Source organism: Nanorana parkeri, unplaced genomic scaffold (genome assembly GCF_000935625.1).
Source record: "Nanorana parkeri isolate BGI_ZX_2015 unplaced genomic scaffold, ASM93562v1 scaffold2226, whole genome shotgun sequence".
Taxonomy (NCBI): domain Eukaryota; kingdom Metazoa; phylum Chordata; class Amphibia; order Anura; family Dicroglossidae; genus Nanorana; species Nanorana parkeri.
Window position 1 is genome coordinate 38,257 of NW_017308494.1, and position 19,943 is coordinate 58,199.

The following is a 19,943-nucleotide window of genomic DNA, read 5'->3' on the forward strand; positions in this document are numbered from 1 at the left end:
GGGGGGGATGGGTGGCGCGACAGAGAGAACCTAAATTATGAATTAGTACAAAAAATATCCAAGATATTAATTCCACCTCTACGTCTGTACCAAAAACACAATTGCAAAAATACAACTGCACTCAGTGTATCCTATCAGATCACCTTGCTTTACTTGGTGCCTTCCTATCTCTGAGATAGAGTTGTAGAATTCACCATGGGAATTGGCCAAAGTGCCCAACTATGTAAGTTTTGAGGAGGAATGTAGAGATAAAATAGCAAATTGCAAGTCAGAAAAGCAGCCGATAGGTAAGATGCCACCCCCACCCTCGTGAACCATCATACTTATCTCCTCCATCTCCCTTAGCTCCTTCACCTGTGATGGCACCCGTAACAGAATTATATATTGTACAGTCCAGTTCTGAGGTACCCTAAAAGTCTGACAAAATGATCTTCCATTGATTGTTGAATTATACTATTAGGATTTAGTACCCATATATTTTCACACCACCAGCTATAATGAGATTATACTGTGTTATACTTTACATACTCCTGAAAGCACCTCCCTGTACACCAAACTGTACTTTATGTATTCCTGAAAGCCCCCCTCAGTACACCAAGCTGTACTTCGCTGGTTCTGAATCCTGAACACCCCATTTCTGTATGCTGTGTTATACTTTACATATTTCAGAACACCTCACTCTGTACAATGCGATGCACTACTGAAAACCCTATTATGTACACTGTTCAGAAAAAGATGAGTTAACACATCTGTCTGAATAGCTTAAAACTTCACTTTTAATTTACACATTTAAAGACATCTCGGTAAAAAGAAACAAACCAGTCCACGTTAAAAGACATTTCAACCTGACAAGGTCTTGTTCACACAAGTTACTGAAATGTTGGTAAGCCTTAAATAGGAATTGCACCACGCCCATAAACGCTTTACTGCATTGAAAGTATTATGAGGAATAACCTATAGCAACCAATAACACGTTTTCCAAATGTTTACCATCTGCATTTTAAATTAGTTAAACCTCTTCATACTAAAATACAATTTTATTCTATAATATCCTTTTTTAAAAAAACAATGTTTCAGCATTCTAAAACTGTACCTAGATGGTAAATCCATAAAGCTTCTTTGGACAGAAAGCTAGTTCTTACATCACCCCCTATTAATCCAATAACCTCAATAATCTGAAAGATGTTTATCTCCACTTTGCTGGTTCAACAAATGCCTAGAAAATAATAATTCACAACCTCCATATCTCCTGAGGAAGTAGACTTCGGTCTTTAAAGTGCGTAGAGAATTGAAGATTCCATCGTGAAGACACTTGATTGAAATTGACCTTTATTCCAGGGAATGCATATTTTATGGTTCATCTGTATACTGATGGCATTCAAATTAGGAGGTTATATAGAGTTGGAGATTTTGTGGTGTACAAAAGGTTTTTTATCATTCAAGCTTTTTAGATAGTCAAGTATGAATAAACATTGTTTTTTAGTATATAATTTAGTTTCTTTGATATCGATTTTGGTACCTGAAAAGTCCCGCAAAATGTTTTGGCAAGATACTTTCAATAACCCTGAATAATCTGATAACACTTCGGAATACAACTTGATACAACTGAAGGGGAAATATTAGTAGAGATGGATGCTAATAATAGTGATAGCAAGAATGAGACCAGCAATCAGGTTCTCTCCTATTACAATAAGCCACATAAATTCTGCAGTTCCAAATGGATCAGACGGGAAGAAAAAAATTTCCCTCGCCACCAAATACCCACAGACGAACAGGGTTCCCAAGAGATTGAAGACTGTAGTGAATTTGTCATAAGACGCACTCTTACAAACTGAATATACTGTTTTGGAGAAAATACTAATTTTTGCATTGACTTCCCTCTCTAACTTCTTTCAGACCATAGGTAATGTGAATCGGTTTGTAGGATCATGTGACTTATTAAAGATCCAGACTTGGATCAGGATTACAAACATAATACAAAAGATGTAACAAAGAGGATATCATTAATTATATAATTGATACTGCCTATGAAACCTCAAGGGTTAATTGAAAATATCTCATTAGTAAAGTGCATTTAAGGATCTGCAGGAACTACAGGATGATAGCCATGAGACTTTAATTTTTTAGTGCATGACCTTTTCTCTTACAATGTATTTATAAACATAAGTGATTGTAGGGGAGTTTGCATCTGAGTTATAACTAAAATAAATGAAATTCTTAATACAGTGACATTAACGCAAAAACAGAAGAGAAAATTAGAGGAACTGTGAGTAAACAGGATGCTGTTTGCATAGCTGGATAGCAGAATGACTTAACATGACGTAACAATGACGTAACAGCAAGATATCACTTTTTATTCTATGAGTAAGGTTTGACTTGTAAAGGTCCAAGATGATTGCATACATGTTTTTAGATTTGACATCTTTTCGGTGTATATTTTCACAAAATAGGGAAAAGTAAAGAGTTATCGACTTAAAAATGATTATGGATAAAATTATTTTGTAAGCCTATAGCAAGATGGTAACAAGAATTTTGCTACAGCTATGTTAATACCATCCCTTGAGTATTTGGTTGGTAATTCATGAAGTGGGACCATAAAATGGGGCCTATTCCTAATGTACAGGCCTACAGCCTCCCGACTTTGTATTCACATACAGTATTTCTTTAATATGAGCAAGTTGTTCCCATCCAGTAGAGAGTGTTGTTAGAAATTAAAAGATCTACTCTGCTTTGGCTGGAAAACTTTTTTTTTCAATTGATATCCAGTTATATTTCCTAAAGGATACTATAGGAATATATTAATTCAGGAAATTACTTCTATCGATATAGTTAGTATTCTGTAGATTTTTGTTAATGTTAATTGAAATATTTAATACGCTGCTTTAGCTGATCTCTCTACAGCAGTAATCTGGATCAGCGCTTGCTTCAGCAAAAGCTTTGGAGGTCGCACCTGGACCCGGCTGAACCGAAGATTGTGGGGCAAGCCTAAAATGTGTAACACTTCCGGGTTCGGATCCACAAGCCGACTGCGTTCCAGAGTGGAACGCATCGGCCGTAGGCGTTTCAGGGCGCCTCCTCCCCCTGGCCGCGTATCGATATGCGTTCCAGGGTGGAACGCGGAAGTGACGTCACGCCGCAAGGCTCCTCTTCCGCGTTCCACCAGTATAAAACAAGGCCTATGAACCCATGGACGGCGTTCCACTATTGGATTCATGGGCCAGCACCCCAGGAGCTACCCAGCATTGCAGCCACCAGCCTCCCACCGGGACCGCTCACCTCCACCGCACGGAAGCCTCTCCAGGACCTCACAGGATCTACCTGACCAAAGGGTTCTATCCCCTCAACTGCAAGTATCTGCATTATATTCAAACTGTGTTACTCAGGAGTGTCTCTCCACTGCCACCTGGTGGAGGCTAGCTGTACATGCCTCACTATTTCCATGCTAAAAGTGTTTAACTGGATCGCTACTACTGCTATTGTACCAACCACATACAGACTGCCTTAGTAATTACCTGCTCCTCAATTTCATTCCCATTTAAGGTGTTTAAGGAATATGAAGTAATATTCCACAGATACATGCATCCTGCCTTTTTGTTATTCCTTAACGCGGTATATGATTTCTAGATCCCAAACTCTCCGCTTGAGATTGAGAGAGCCGCCTGGGATCTAAGCCTGACACCGCATATTCAACCATCAGTTGGAACCGCAGCTGTGATCCAAACTTACCTCCCTGAAGTACGGTACATGACAAAATGTGACCTTTGACCACTGGGCTTTGCTAGAGGCGCTTTCCAGACCTCTGTGCACTGTGTTAGTTAGCCACAGAGTGCTCTTCAGGTCCAGTGCCATGGCAAAGCCTCTGGTGTAACCCAGTCTCTGAACACTTTCAGACCTTAGATTAGTGGCACAGTCTCTGAAGCCTCTCCTTGTGAGTAAGCCACTGAATGGGGGAAGGCTAACCTAACCTAATATGTGTCCTTCCAGCACTGAACTCCAGATTGTGCCACTGGGTGACATATACATTCCATCCTAGACCATGCCCCTGACCAGGGCTGTCTGTCACAATATGTAATTGATCATTTTTTATCAGAACAGTTTACAATATAATAAAAGGTATCTCATGTACATGTCAATCCAAATAAAGCCATTACAAATACATAACATTCATTTAATTTCATATTTTGCATCACATGAATATTTTGTAATCACCTCATAATTATTTATTTACATTTTTTTTAGGACTGTAATCATGTGTGACAAGCCAATCCTTCACTACTTCAATGGACGGGGGAGAATGGAATGTATCCGTTGGGCGTTTGCTGCAGTTGGTGTTGAAGTCAGTATAGTGCAATGTTAAATAATTACAGTGATTTAAAGTCCAACTCCACTTTTCAATTGTTTTAAAAATAAATGACCCAGTAGTGTAAAAAAATAATATTTCTCTGCAATATTCAGCTTTCTTAGCTCCTCTCCTGGGCTATTTCCTGCAGACTCATCGCTCTGTGATTAGTATTGCCTCCCTTCCAGGTTGAATGACACTCAACATCATCCAACTTTTCCTGTAAGCCCAGGCTGTCAAAGACACAACCCCTGAGGGTCCACCTTCACCCAAGCCTGGGCTTCAGCTGGGTACGTGCGATCAAATTTCGGCCGATTCAGCAGGAATCTGCTGGAATTCAGTCCATGAGTGGCCCTATCTCATCGACAAAAGTCGATCATTGGATTGACTTTTGTCGAGGGGTTGGAAATTTGAAATTGTTGGCCGAACAGTGCTTTCAGCCAATTAGCTGGGCGCCACTGTCAGAATATAATGTACACAACAGGAGATATGTTCATCCGTGCTGTTAGCATGTATGGCAGAATCATTTGTATTATTTTGCTGAATTAAAAAAGGAGTCTCTCCATGTATACCCAAACTAACAGTACTCTTGGACAGGACAGTGCACAGGCTTCAAGCTCAAAACATAAGGCCATGTACATTCAAAATGATTCAGCTCTGATGAATATGATAAATAATCTGTGTTTGCTGTAGCATAGAGGCAAGATGATGAACAGGGCATAAATAGATTCTGCGTGAACCCCTTTCTATCTTCTACTATAGTATACACTTAAATATCATTCTTTTCTACATCACATATATGATGCACAGCAGATTTGCTAAGCTAGGCAGCACATTTCCCAGTGGGATGTGAGTTGGCTTTCTGTATGTAGATACCTATACGCAAAGAAAGATAGTGTTATGACCATGTGCCTTTAAAATCCAGTTCACATGTGTGATGGGGAATAACCCCAACCAGAAGTCTGGACACCAAAGATGGCGGTTTGGGTGATGATGCATACATAAGCTTAATTTGCTAGACACCCAAAAGTGTACGAGTTCCATTTTTTTGTTTTTCACAGGGGAATGCTTTATAAATAAAATTGGATTCATCATTTACATTCTGATGGCATAATAGACCGCTCAATTGGAAACGTTTGTCTGATTTTTACTGTAGCAAAAACTGAAATAAAACCTTTTATTTTTCCTATTTTTAAATGTAATCCTGTCATTGGTTCATGAACACTAGTCAAGATGTACAGTTACACAGTCTCTCCCTTCTCCACTCTCTAGCCAGAGGCTGAACAGTAAGGGGGAACTTGGTTAGGGAACAGCCTTAAGGTCTTGGGGAACTTTGGACTCCCTGTACTTTCCTGTTTATGTCAGAGTAGTATACCATACCATATAATACGTAATATGGTGAATGATGTAAGCATTGCATCATTACTTAGATTGTGTATTGTACCCATCATGGTTATTATACTAAGTGATATAACCAGCGAACACAATTTCCTTGCACCCTTAGCCAACAGCCACATAGGAGATTTTTAATAGCTCTCTCATGTTACTGATATTTCTAGTTCAAGTTGCAATTGAGTAGCAGATGGCACAGATGGCTTCCTATGGGGTGAGACCCGGTGAGTTATGCAAGTAGCATGCAGTAGCATGTTGCAGCAGTCAATCGTACATTATTAGAGCATTGTACTGCCATACGAGACTGATCACTGCTACATACTGCTTGCGTAGCTTACTACATAGGGAGCCGTTTGCTATATTTGTTCTTTTTAGCAATCTATCGCTACTGCAATTATTATCTATCAATTTAGCAGCATGACAGAGCAACCAAAATCTTCTGTGTAATTTTAGCCTAAGAACCAATTCCTGACTACCGTGTTTCCCCGAAAAAAAGACACTGTCTTATATTTTTTGTGGCTCAAAAAACACACTAGGTCTTATTTTTGGGGTAGGTTTTATTTTTAATGTATAACAATCCAAAGTTAATGCAAATCCAAATTAAATAATCCAAAATGGCAAAGATAAGAATGGGGTGATCAGGGCAATCAGGGGTGCTATCTGTTTCCAAGGGCAATTTGGTAACCAGAATGAGCGAAGTGCACTTTCACTATCGATTCCTCACAGACGGAGTGCATTTGGTATCACTTCACCTGTGACAGGAGCCGGCACTATAGAGGAAGCATCGGCTTATGCGGCTCTGCTCCCTGCGCTGCTGCCTCGCTTCCTCTAGTGCTGCCTTCGTTGGCACCGCTGATTCTCTCCGGCGACTCTTCAAGTTCCCCCTTATGCCACCACCGGCCCTGGGAATGGTCACAGCTAGCTCTTTTTTTCGGGGTAGGTCTTATATTTGAGCAATTCCCAAAAATGGTACTAGGTCTTATTTTCGGGGAAACAGGGTATATTATACCCTAGAACCCTATTCAGTATTATTTTATTTGTAATGATGAGGTAGCCTGGTGTGAGATAGGTATTGCCCTAAAACTGGCCACAGATTTCAGGGGATGGTCGTTCATACAAGCATACAGACTGCCCTCTATCTATGGGCATGTTTATACTAAGAGTTCTTGTCTCTACTCCAATTCTTCTTACCAATGTAGGTTTTTCAGTAGATATCAACAGATTTTTCCTTGCATGCTTGAAAGTTTCATTGACTGATGCTACATACTTATTTATTTTTTGATTTTATCTTGCTAGTTTGAAGAGAAGTATTTAGATACAAAGGAGGACTATGAACAGATGCTTAAGAGTACGTATTTGTTAGTATTTATCCTGTCCATGTTTTCACAAGCAAGATTTGACTTTGTTGGGTTCTTATGTACTATATGCTTGTTACTTGGTAATACTCTAAATAATGGAAAAAATTATTGAGGAGAATATATTTTACAACCAATGTTCATAATGTGTGAGTCGTACTAAAGGTTACTGGGGTGCTTTAATAAATGGTACACTTTAATGTGCTGGTAACCTGCCATGTCTCAATTCAACATGCAAAATTATTAGAAGTAATGATGTATATTTGATTGCGATTAGCTTAAAGCTAAACTCCAGGTATACAGTTTTATGCATAATTACATTGGTCCAGTTTGCATATGATATCCTTGTGGCCCACAAGGATCCTTGCCAAAGCTACTACAGTATTTTACATTGATCTTCCAGGTCCTATATGGCACTGAGCTGAGTGGCTTCCCCTCTGCTCTGAAAACACAGGGGATGGCTCACTTGGCACAGCAGCCATTCAGAGAATGCCTAATATTTTTAATCAGTTAATGCAAGCCATTCCTTGATTGGACGAGGACTGAATCGTGAGGTCACAGCCCCTCTAATCCCCATCTAATGAGTGAATGCCTTGTATTGATTGCTAAAAATACTAGGTGTTTTGTAAATGGCCTTTGTGCCAAGCGAGTGAACCCCTGTGTTTTCAGAGCAAAGAGGGAGTCCCTCAGTAAAGCACCATACAGGACCCAGAAGATCTCAGTAAAGCACACTAGTAGCTCTGGCTTTTCAGACAGCAAAATGTGGTCTGGGTATCAAGGTGTTAAAGACCTTTTCATGTGAAGGGGTTAAAGTGACTCTGTATGTAAAAGTAGTTGACTGAAATAACAGTAGATGTAGACCCTAACTGAATGATATTTAGTTTGTTAAACCACTGTGTATCATAAACAATTGCATTTTTTCATAAAATACTGTATTCACATTATTTAATTCTTTTTATCCTTCTCAGTTTTGCAAATCTCCCCCTTTCAGCATATATGCATAACAAGAGTTGGCTTTACATCATTGCTTTGGCTACCTGATAGTGACAACAGTAGACCATGTCTGCACAATTTGTATTGCATGTTCACTTGTTGTAGTCTCCACCAGGGATGCATGTGACAGAGTGACAATGTAAGAGCACAACTGGGAGACGGGGGCCAGAGCAGTGTTACCTCATATCAGGAAGAGTCCGAACAAGGACCTTCATGGAGGGAACGCCAGGTATTTTAATAAAAGCAACATGGAAGGTGTGACGGACTGCCTGGTATTCCGACTGGGTACCTCCGTCAGAAATCAGCTTCCTCTCCGCTGGAACCCGAATTCCAGTGTCCTCAGCACAAACCTGCCTAATTATTGGATAGAACCAATATATTAGGACAGAAAGCTAAACTCTTCAATCATCAGCCAACACCAATGTTGAAGTGAAAACCAAGAACTGACTTTATTGAAAACCAGCTCAGTATATATACAGTTCTGGATGTCTAAAAACATAACGCAATCAAACATGTACAGCATGCAACCAGACATCCCCTCCTCAATGCCTTAATGAATGAATAGGGAGAGCGGAGACACATGTGATGGGATTATCCCCTGAGTGTATCATGTGGTAATCTACTCATTGACACCCGGAGTCAGCTACTCCTAGAGTCTGCTATCTTAATGCCATCATTAACACAATAGAACAAAGGGTCAAATAAACTGTAACACATTCATTGGGAGTCTCAGTGCAGAGTAAACCCTTTTTGTGTTGCTGGATTCACACCCTGTACCTTTAATGGGCAATGGGAAAGATGCAGCATATAAACTCCACACATAAATCAGGGTTATTAGTTCCAAGGGGAACACGTACATGGCAATCCTCGGGGTTCCAGGAACAGTCCCTCAAGTCTTAGTTCCATGTAACCCCAAGAGGTCTGAGGGGGGTCTCCATATTCCTAGGTCCATAGTCAGTAGGAAGGAGGCTAGCCCTCAGGCTCCTCCAGCAGCCCCAGTGGTGGTTCAGTCCATCACAGAAGGAGCCCAACTTCTGCCTCCTCCCTGCATCAGAGCTGGGTATGTGAACACCACCAGTTTAAGTGTTGTGCCTCCACCCTCTTCACTATTCGGTGCTATTCATGAAGCATAGCACAGCAGTGTGATGGGGATGGAGGAACAACACCGGAACTGATGACATTGTTAGACCCAGTATTAATGCAGCGGGAACTACGGCTCCCACTGTATATCAGCACTGCTCAGTGGAGCTTAGGGTAAGCTCCTAAAGGAATAAACATAATTACATTTGTAACATGAGAATGGAAGATTAAAAAAATAAAGGAAATGTACTTGGAGTTGGGCTTTACGCAATAAATAATTTCTTCAATTAATTGGTTTTGAAAACATTTGTGTGTGACTTGTAAATACATGCATATAAAGTATATACTGTATGAGGACAACTATATTTGCTCATGACTTATGCAGACTTTGATTCCTGCTTCCAGGTATTGGTCACAGTGATTTACAGGGCTATTCTCAAAGCTGCCGAAGGCAGCCGAGTGACTAACCGAGCCGAAATGAACAGAGCCGAGCGAGGTTCGGCTATTTACTCCGGCTCAGTACGGCTGATTTCAGCCGTACATCGGCTCTGTACGGCTGCCTTCGGTCAGCCAAACATGCTCCGCATGTTTGGCTGAGCGAAGTGCAGATGGACTTCGACTCAGCTGATCCAACAACCTTCGACTCAGCTGATCCAACAATATGTAAAACCTTGACCCAGCGTATAGTTGGGTGGATGCTGTTCACGTGTCCCTAGCTCCCCTACATGGTGCATAGGAGTAAAAGGAAATTCCTATACTCCTCAGCACCATCTAGGTCAGCGACGTGGGAACAGCATCTACCTAACATAAGGGTTTGGTTTTTTTTAATATTTTCAGCCAAGATTAACACAACTCTTACCCAGGTTTTACATATTATCCAATACAATCCAATTTAGTTAAATGTGTGAATCTTGGATGAAAACATTTATAAACATACCCTATAGTGTTAAATCTGTGCACCTTAATTTATCTTAATGTTTGCTCTTGTATTACTCAAGTGCATAACTGCTGCAGGTACTTTAAAAAAAAGGCATTTGTATTGAATGTTTAAATATGGTCAAATACTCTAAATACATACTGGAGGTTTAGCTGAGATTACAATATGAAATTATTATTATAAATAAATAATAATATTATTAAAGTAAACCTTGAGGTGCATACGGGGACCATAGCCAACCTGCTGAAAAGTGCAGTTGTTGTTACAGACATTGCCATAGTGCTTAAGTCCACCCCATTTCCTTTTATCTGTAATCTGGTGATCCTGAAGCATGACTGCTGGGGATGCTAGAACACATGCATCCATCAATCAAATTCAGACCTGCATTAAAAGTTTTTAAATATGACTGGTGACATATGAAGCACAGACAGGATGTTAAACAATACAAACTTCAGGAAGTATGCTCCTTCAGCCTCCCTCAACAGATCTTCTTTAGAGGTGTGTGTGCGCTTATTCTGCAGGGTATTATGCAGAACTCTGATTTAGATAAATTAAATCACCTTTCTGACTTTAGCACAAATCATTTTATTGGATAGTATTAAAAACACACTAAATAATTTGTTGTTTAAAATTGTTCATAGAGAAACACAGAGGGTGCAGGTGCTGACTACTATTTGTACATTTACATTGCTAATTGCCTGGTGTTAGAATAAACATTACTGTGTTTATAGCAACAACTTCTGCATTATACAATTTCGGCCGCTAGATGGCAGTGTTTATAAATTATGTTATATATCTATGGTGTATATGCTCTGTTGTATTGAATAAGGTAGAGAATAAAGCTGTGGCTTCCTTCCTCTGTTTTTCAAGCCATGAGCAGCATGCATAGCTAACTGTGTGTTTGTGTTTCTCTGTGAGGCTGTGCAAGCAGCTCATGGGAGAGCATGCATGTAGACAGGAAGAGGCTGCAACAAGGTTAAAAGACAGGTGAAAACAAGCATTTTATTGAAACAAAGTGATAATTATTTATATTACACCATATTTTAGCAAACTAAATGTAATTCACCTTGGGCTTACATCTATCCTAAAGTGATCCTGTCACCACAAGGTCATTTGTACAGAATCTACAGACTGTAAAAGATAAGGCAATACACTTAATAAGGAAACTCCAAAGATACCCTAACAGTGGGGCTCCCCGGGCTCTGCAGGGGTTAAATGCTCATTTTTGTCTGGGGTAACATTAAAAAGCAGTTTTACTTACCGTATCCCTTTCTCCCACAGTCTTCCTTTCAGCTGCCCGGTCTGCTGAAGCTGCTTCTCATTGGTGCTCCTTCGGTGGCAGACACTCTGACATCATCACATACAGCTCAGGACCAGCAGTCCTGCAATGTATGTGTGGACATTGAGGACCTGCTCACAACCCAGAGCATCAGAGAGAAGTGGAGATCATAACCTGCCGGGGGAGAGAGGGATGAGGTAAATGAAACTGCTTTTTAATGTCACCATAGACAAAAAATGAGCCATCCAACCCTTGCAGATTGGGGGAGCCCCACTGCTAGGGTAACTTTGAATTTTCCCCGGAGCTCAGCTTTACGTTTTATGTTTTACGTTTTATATATTTGGTTTTTTTTCCCATTGCTTTCTCCTAAGGCCCCGTTCACATATAGCGACATACCTTTTGCAGCGGATCCGCGCGGCCGGGATAGCGCGACTTTCGGGGCGACGTTCCAGCGACGATCCAGCGACGGTAGCGCGACCTTCCCCGTCGGGCTCCATAGAAAAAAAGTAAAATCGCGCAAAATCCGCCGAAAAAAGGGTCCGGTAGAAGCGACTTGCGACCGCGACGAGCGACGCGCGACATGGAGTTAAGACAGCTCCATTGAATAACATTGGCCGGCGACTTCTCGCGATATCGCGCGGCAAAAATGCGCGATATCGCGGCGGAAATCGCGCGACAATTCGCTATATGTGAACGGGGCCTAAAGTGTATCTTCACCAAAACCTTTCTTGTAGGGTTTGGATAGCATAAGGGAAAGGTTATACCTCCTGTCAAGCTTTTATTGCTGTCTGTGTCCCCGTTGGAGAGACTCACCTCACTATTTGTATTGAGGAGAATAAAGGGAAATCCAAATTTTAGAGCTGTCCCCAGAACAAGGGGTGAGGGAAAATCTTCCAATGGGCACACCTTTTCAGGGGGCAACAGTCTAAGAGGGGAATTCCCTTCACTTTGGAAAATTCCTCTGACCTCCTGTTGTGTCTTGGATAGCAAATGAAGCGACGTTACCCCATTGGTACACAGGAAAAAAAAAACCTGCCAGCAGTTTTATCTCGTCCCTACTATTTCCATAACTAAAAACAACGTTGCACTTTAAATCCAGTGTTGTACACTGTGTCGCATTCATACTGTCCCTTCTCTGTCATTACTAAACCTTCCTAATTTTGCTATAACAATTGTGCCTGTGTATACTTCACTGAGCAATTCTATCTTATAGGCCCTGCATGCCACAATATGAAGCATGAACCTCCATAGAGGTTAATAGAGGCCTCTTCTTTGTAAGATGTGCCAGGAATGATTGACTTTGGCTCTGTTTGGAGGTGACTTTTATTTATTCAGTCTGCACTTGTTCTTTTCCACTGTAGAAGGAGATTTGCTGTTTCAGCAAGTACCAATGGTGGAAATAGATGGCATGAAACTAGTATCAACAAAGGCCATCCTGAGCTACATAGCTGGAAAATACAACATATATGGGAAGGATCTAAAAGAAAGAGTATTGTAAGTATTCACTGAAAAAGTGTCCTCTATACATGTAAAGACATATAAATCACAGTATACAAAGTGGTGCAATAAACATGACTGTGTTTTATAACCCATAGTAGTAGATAAAATTGTGTCACATTCTTATATCATGGCACCATGGCCTATTACACACCGTATGCAACAACGATCTTTGCAAAGGCCAGAATCTTTTAGCAAAGTTATTATGAAGAGAGATAGTGGGAAAGTGTACATTTCTATTAAACGATAATGCAGACAGCTAGGCTTTCATGTCATTTTTGCTCAACACTTAAAGTTGATACATTTTAAAACGGATGTGTTCTAACTAGTCTTACTCTTAATTTCTCCCCAAAGATAAAACTTTAATTTGTGAAAAATGTGTTCTCTCACTTCAGGCGGGGTAACTCTGATTGAAACCATGGACAGAGATGTGTGATTGAGGAAGGGATGATTTGCTGTTCTGCCTTATTCAATTATTCAGCTTGGACTACTGAGCTCTGTAAACCTGTTTTTTCTACCTGTATGAGATTATGATCACATAACTTCTAATGTGAAATTAAAATATTAGGAATATAACTATTGAATGAAATATTAACATTTATGTCAGTTGGTGGCTTAAAGGCAGCATTTCATGAGTAAAACATTGATTCAGACATTGCTGACTTCTCATACTGCAAATGTTAAGTTGCCTGGCTCTCTAGTGTCACTAACCTGGAGCAACTATGGAGATAAGGACCTCTGACCTTACTCTGACTTTCCTGATCTGAACACTAATTCCTGGTCAGTGACTCTCAAAGGTTTGAAGCCACAGTATCAGAACAACAGTCAGAAAAATAGTACTTTTAGAAGGAAATCACCAATAATTGCCTCCATGATTCTCTTAGGAAAGGTTTACTTTATCAATAGCAAAACTGAAATAAATACTGATAGTTCTTGGTAATGGGGACATTATAGGTGTCCTAAAACTGGTCATGTCACACCTAGTAAGCTTAAATAAAACGGTGTTGGAATTTAAAGCTGTGTGGACCTGCACATCCAATCATAGTGGGACTGGGTTGGGGGCCTTTTCAAAGACAAACAAGGTGTGTAGGGCTTGTAGCCCATTCAGACCCCATTCAGAGCAGGACCCACAGTCAGTGACAGCTGGGCTTTATATAGCTACTTGCTTTCTTTTCAGACTTATTTACAGTTCCAGCACCTAACAGAGGTAAGTCTTCAAGCACCGACTTCCTTTGTTACTCAGAGTTGTCATGTAACCAACTGCAAATTGCTGCAAAGTTAATGCTAGTTAACTTTCCTGTGCCAGGCCCTGGAGTTGAATGTCTGAATAGGAAGCAGGCAGCTAATTAATGTCTAGTGATTGAATGTCCCACTCTGATCAAAGTCCCAGTGGGGGAGCAGGTTTAACCTAGCTATGTATTAAGTCTGCACTCTTATTATATATCCTTTTGTGGGACTGTAGCAAAGGAGCAAAGGAAATATATCTGATCACAATCTGATCTCCTTTGCTTGCCTCCTCTCCCCCTCTTCCCGTTGCCTTCTCCCCCCTTCTAAAACCCATTCTCACTTTCTCCTCACCTTCCCTCTTCCACAATCCAGTGTTGTTCCTTCTTTTCTCTCTCTGTTCCACAGTCCATTCTAGCTAGCTTACACCCTTCACAGTACGTTCTACCTGACTTCCTCCCACATGTATACTATCCAGTTGCACATTCTCCTCACTGCTCCCTCCAAAATCCAGTCTCATTGCTATCTCTCTTTCCTTCCTCCACAATCCAATCTCAATGCTTTTCTCTTCCTTCTTGATGATCTGGTCCAGAGCCGTAGCTAGCTCTTTTTGCGCCTAAGTCAAGAACGGAAAATTGTGCCCCCCAACAGACGTGTGCGGTATGTGACGTTTTTCCCCCCGCCTCCAGAATGGCAGCGCACATGCGTAGAATCCAGAATAGCAACAATGTGTTTCCTTTGACTAAACTAATGAAAACATTTTTAGTTTCCGTTCACTTTGTCCGAAACAAATTTGTAGTCATTGCACATGTCTAGTAATAAGCGTGTGTTTGTGGGGGGAGGGGGGGGATTGTGTTTTTTATAAATTTATTTTTATTATTTTTACTGTTGGGGGGCTTCGGGGAAATATTAGGGTTCTAAACAGACCCCTGACATTTCCCTTTTGAAATAGAAAAAGAGATTGCGGACACAGAGTCCTCTGCCCATAGAGGCGGGGGAGAGCAGCGGGGATCCGAGGAGAAGCTGGAGCCTGTGCCACTCCTCTTCTCCCTGCCGAGCCGCCTGGCGCCCCTGTTGCCGATGGCGCCCTGTGCCCGCCATGGCAACAGAGGCGAGGGGGCGCAGTCAGGCCGGTCCTGGCTGCACCCCCTCTCGGCTGCGCCTGAGGCGAGTGCCTCACTCGCCCAATGGTAGCTACAACCCTGATCTGGTCATGCTGCCTATTGTCTCCCTGTTGCCCAGTTCAGTCCTGCTGCCTTCCCTTTCTCACTTCCTACACAATCCAATCTTTGTGCCTCCCCCCTGCCCAACAATTCTGTTTTCATGCATCCTTTTCTTCCTTCCCTCGCTATACTGTTTTGCTGCCTCCTTTATACTCCCTTCACTATACGTCCCCCATTGCCCCCTCTCTCAATACTGCATCACCTTCATTTCATCCTTTACGATCCCCTTATCGTAAGCATATACAGTGACATCATAAGGGAGATGTGTGAGGTGTGGCCCGCTCCAGGTGACACCATCAGAGGGGGTAACATCAAAATGACTGACATTCATTTTGGTGTCACCCCCTCTGAAAAGTCGGGCACTCGGTCATGGATCGGGAGCCTGACAGTTGCACAAGAGAGGAGGGGACCTTATCCCTTCAGGTGAAAGTCCCCTTCTCTCTTTGCCAGAGTCCATCACCAAAATGATCACCAGCAGGTAAGCACTCGTGAGATCATTACGATACGTTAAGTGATGACGTTTCAGCGGGGGGTCACCCGGCGGGTGCTCCGGGTGGCACCCCCACACGAGAGAGGAGGGGACCCAGCGGCATACCTTATCCCGCCGGGTGAACGTCCCCCTCCAGCATCATTCACCTAAATGGCCGTCAGTAGGTAAGCTCGCGTGATGACTTCACACACGTGTGTAGTGATGTCCCGGCGGCTGCTCCGGGTGACACCACGCCTGGGGACGCACTTGAGCATATATATGTGAAAAGGTGTGTCAGAATAATGACAAAGTGATTCTCTGTTTTTAGCCCATAGAAAGCTGTCCCAACCATGAAGGGGCCAGTTGATTGTTTTTGTCTCTCAGATAAAAAGTTAACATTCCCAACCTGGATACAACTGTATAAGGCCGTATAAAACATTTATTAGTATTTTGGAAGCATCTTCATTAGCTCTGAATAGATTGTAAAGCTTACAGCTTTTTTTTCATTCACTTTTCCTTGTATTTTGTAAGATACATACATTTCATTTTCAATCCGAGGAATATTTATTAGATTTAATTTTTAGGAAGAAACGTGTGGTCAACTAAATCAGGTTTTTTTATATTCAGTACTGCACATTGCAGTACTTATACAGTACTTATAATTAATGTGTTTTCTTGTTTTTTGATCCAGCATTGACATGTATATTGACGGAACCAGTGACCTAATGGCACTCATCCTAACAATGCCCTTCCAGACTGAAGAAGAAAAGCCGAAACAAAGGGATCTTATCAAACAAAGAGCTTTGAACAGATATTTTCCAGTGTATGAAAAAGTATGATTTTTTTTTTTACGTTTAACAATGGTCTACATTGATAATATGTGGAAGTAGAAGTCTAACCATAATGTACTAGAAATCTAGATAATACTGTCACCTAACAATGACCTGATCACTACACATTGCCTGCACACTCTATATTCAATGCGTTGTTAAAGTGGGCCCTTTACCCATATCTTTAAATTAACAACAAAGACTCCTTTAGAAATGTTTAGTAATGACAATCTACAAACACATTCTTCTAGATAATTGCCGGCTTTTTATTCTGCATGCCTTCGTTTTCTTTTCCTCCCCAGTCTTCTCACAGTGGCCATGTTTACTAAGGGCAGGGTACTAGCTCTCCCTTTACTTCCTGAACTCTGGCACTTATGTGCAGAACATAACTGATATTAACATGTTATAAGTAAAAAAACACCATAGATTGTTAACCCCTTCGTGACTGACGACGTACAGTGTACGTCGCCAGCATCGGGGCTGTTTAAACAGACTCCCGGCGACTTTTGCCGCCGGGACTCTGTTTAAACTTGTAGAGCCGACTGTCGGCTTTACAACAGAAGCGATCCTGGCGACTTACCTGTCGCCAGATCGCTTCTGCATCCCGAAGAAGGGGCCACCAGGGAATATCCAGTTGCTTTAGGGGATCAGTATGGATTTTTTCCCCCTGTTGGAGGAAATTGGATCATGTTTTAGCAGGGTTTTTTTTTAGCCTTCCACTGGTTCATCGGTAGGCAACTGTGGCCACATAGTTCTATTTATGGAGGTTTTCTGATTATTTTTGTTTCTCTATTTATTGCACTGAATGGATTTGTGTCCGTTTTCAACCTGACTAGCTATGTATCTATGTAATAGCGTAAAATATGACCATGACATAAAGCACATCATTAAGTTTTTTTGTTGACGTTTGTGATTACATTTACCATTTTTTTATTGTGAAGCTAATCTAATATTTTACACTTTTAGGCTTTGGAAAAGAAAAAATATTTAGTCGGAAACAATTTGAGTTTAGCAGATGTGAATCTCATGGAAGCCCTTGTAACAGTGGAAGAGGTACATTTTGACATCCTGCAGAACTTTCCTAATTTACAGGTAAACAAACTACAGTACATACCTTCATTGTGTGTTATGCCATTGTTGATGAAACTGATGCAAATAGACTCTCTAGAGTTTTTTTTTAATGTTACTTGGTTACATTATTTTACCTCTCTGATGGCTGCATAAAAATATAGATTAAAGATTGCTAGAATGTAGTTGTTCAAATAGGTGTTATGTCCTTTGTTTAACCTGGAACAGTAATAATATTGGTGCAGTGAAATATATGGTTCAGCATATACTTCTTCCTCTTATTCGCACCACTCCAAAATGGTAATTTTTCATTGTTTATATACTTCATGCACTATGTTTCCATTGGTCACCTAGGCATTATATTTATGTTATTACATTTATATTAAGTATTTAATTTAGTCTTTAATGTGGATATTATTTTCTATACCCTTTTGTAGCAGTGATGGGTTTTAATATGCTGTTGTATTACTTTCTTCTTTAGGCTTTCAAAGCAAGTATGTCTGCAATGCCAGCAATTAAGAAATTCTTGGAGCCAGGGAGTAAAAGAAAGCCTATTGCTGATGAAAAATATGTAAACACTGTAAAGGGAGTTTTATTCAGCTGATCTGGACAAGAAATGTCAGCACTCTGCCTTAATAAAAAATACAATAAGATGGATATGACTTGTGAACTAAAACTAAAGTTTGCATTAGAGTTTATACTTAAGAGTTTTGCATTAAACAGTTTCTTGAAATTCTTTATTCCCTATTGTTTTTAAAAGCATTATTATCACCCTTGTGGTCCTGTCACAGTCTTTCCTTTATCTGCAGTATAAAAGATAAAATCCTAAGTGCCTGTTCACACCATGGCGGCTGCAGATCAGCACGGTTTCTGCGCTGATTTCAAAAGGGAGGTTTTGGGAGTTTTTAATTGCGTTTCAGCTCTGAAACGCAATTAAAAATGCCCAAAACCACGCTGATTAGCGCAGTTCCATTGAAAGCTGTATGGAAACCGCACTAATCAGCACGGCAAAAAAGGGTCAGGGAGCAGTTTGGATCGCGCTGAGCCACACAGTCGCATGAACTGTCCCCATAGCAACACGGCCAAATACGGCCTTAGACTGTAAAAAAATTATTTCAGTCATTTTTTATCTTATAAGGAAGCCATATGTAGTACTAACTTCCTAGGTAGCTGCTGGATTGTTGGGTCCCCTTGCCACTCCTAGTGGAGCCCGACCCTGAACTGAACCTGGTATTCACCAACACACCAGTAGTGATGCAAAGGATTGCAAAGCTCTGCAAATAGAACACAATGAAAATGCAGAACTGATTGCAGTAGGCTTAAAACGTTATTAATTAGCAGAGTATTAAACAGCACCGTAAAAACAGAAAAAATTTTTTTCCCTTAATACACAGGGCAAATGAAAGGGGAACAACTCTACCGACTTTAACAACAGAAATAAAAGATCTAATTACTCTATTATGAGGAATTACAAATAGCAATGTGGTCTGTCTATAATGCTCAGGCCCTATCTAGCTACTGGCCAGTGTACTTTGTCTTTGTACAAGGTGCTGAAAATCTCACTCTTTCCAATCTCACTCTTTCCAATCTCACTCTTTCCAATCTCACTCTTTCCAATCTCACTCTTTCCAATCTCACTCTTTCCAATCTCACTCTTTCCAATCTCACTCTTTCCAATCTCCCTGTTTCTACATCATTGTGCTTTTCTATTTATTAATAAATGCTATTTTATTTTCCATTTTCATCAGGCTTTGTGAATAAAAATAGTGCTTGTCTATTGACTGAAACAAAATTTGAAATACTAAACTCCAGCCATTTTTTTAAATGGATACACAGGAGAAGAGTTAAACTTTCTGTTGTTTTTATACCTATAACCTCATAGGACATGCAGAAAGTGGCTGTCACAAGGGCAAGTAGGTACAGCTGGAAGTGAGTGTAAATCTCCCCAAAAGGGACACAAAAACCCTACCAGAGGCTCTAACTCTTCCTTGCTGTGTACAAAATGAAGTAAAACGTTTTGGCTGGATTTGGGCTTTTAAAAATGCTGAGGAGTCTGATGATGGTGAAAGTCATATGTACTAAGGTCAATTTGTGGCATGCCACCAACTATCTTAGTAAGGATCACCATGTTATTAATCAAACATATTGAGGATATACTGCAGACTCTGTTGCGTCATCCATTGGGGCAGGCAATCTAAGCTGCTGTTAGACAGAAGGATCCTTGACAACAAGAACAACTGCAACTAAGATGAACAAG

At 40.8% G+C, this 19,943-nt stretch overlaps 1 protein-coding gene across 1 annotated transcript in view; it reads left to right on the top strand.

Annotated features, from left to right (window-relative positions):
- LOC108801117 (glutathione S-transferase 3-like) overlaps positions 1-18,317 on the top strand; it is a 20,141-nt gene extending 1,824 nt beyond the window's left edge. The window contains exons 2-7 of the mRNA XM_018573072.1: positions 4,240-4,336; positions 7,028-7,079; positions 12,737-12,869; positions 16,480-16,621; positions 17,585-17,710; positions 18,168-18,317. Coding sequence (XP_018428574.1) covers positions 4,250-4,336; positions 7,028-7,079; positions 12,737-12,869; positions 16,480-16,621; positions 17,585-17,710; positions 18,168-18,290 — 663 coding nt within the window. The 5' untranslated portion in view covers positions 4,240-4,249 and the 3' untranslated portion in view covers positions 18,291-18,317. The remainder of the gene's footprint in view (positions 1-4,239; positions 4,337-7,027; positions 7,080-12,736; positions 12,870-16,479; positions 16,622-17,584; positions 17,711-18,167) is intronic.
- The last annotated feature ends 1,626 nt before the right edge of the window (positions 18,318-19,943 follow it).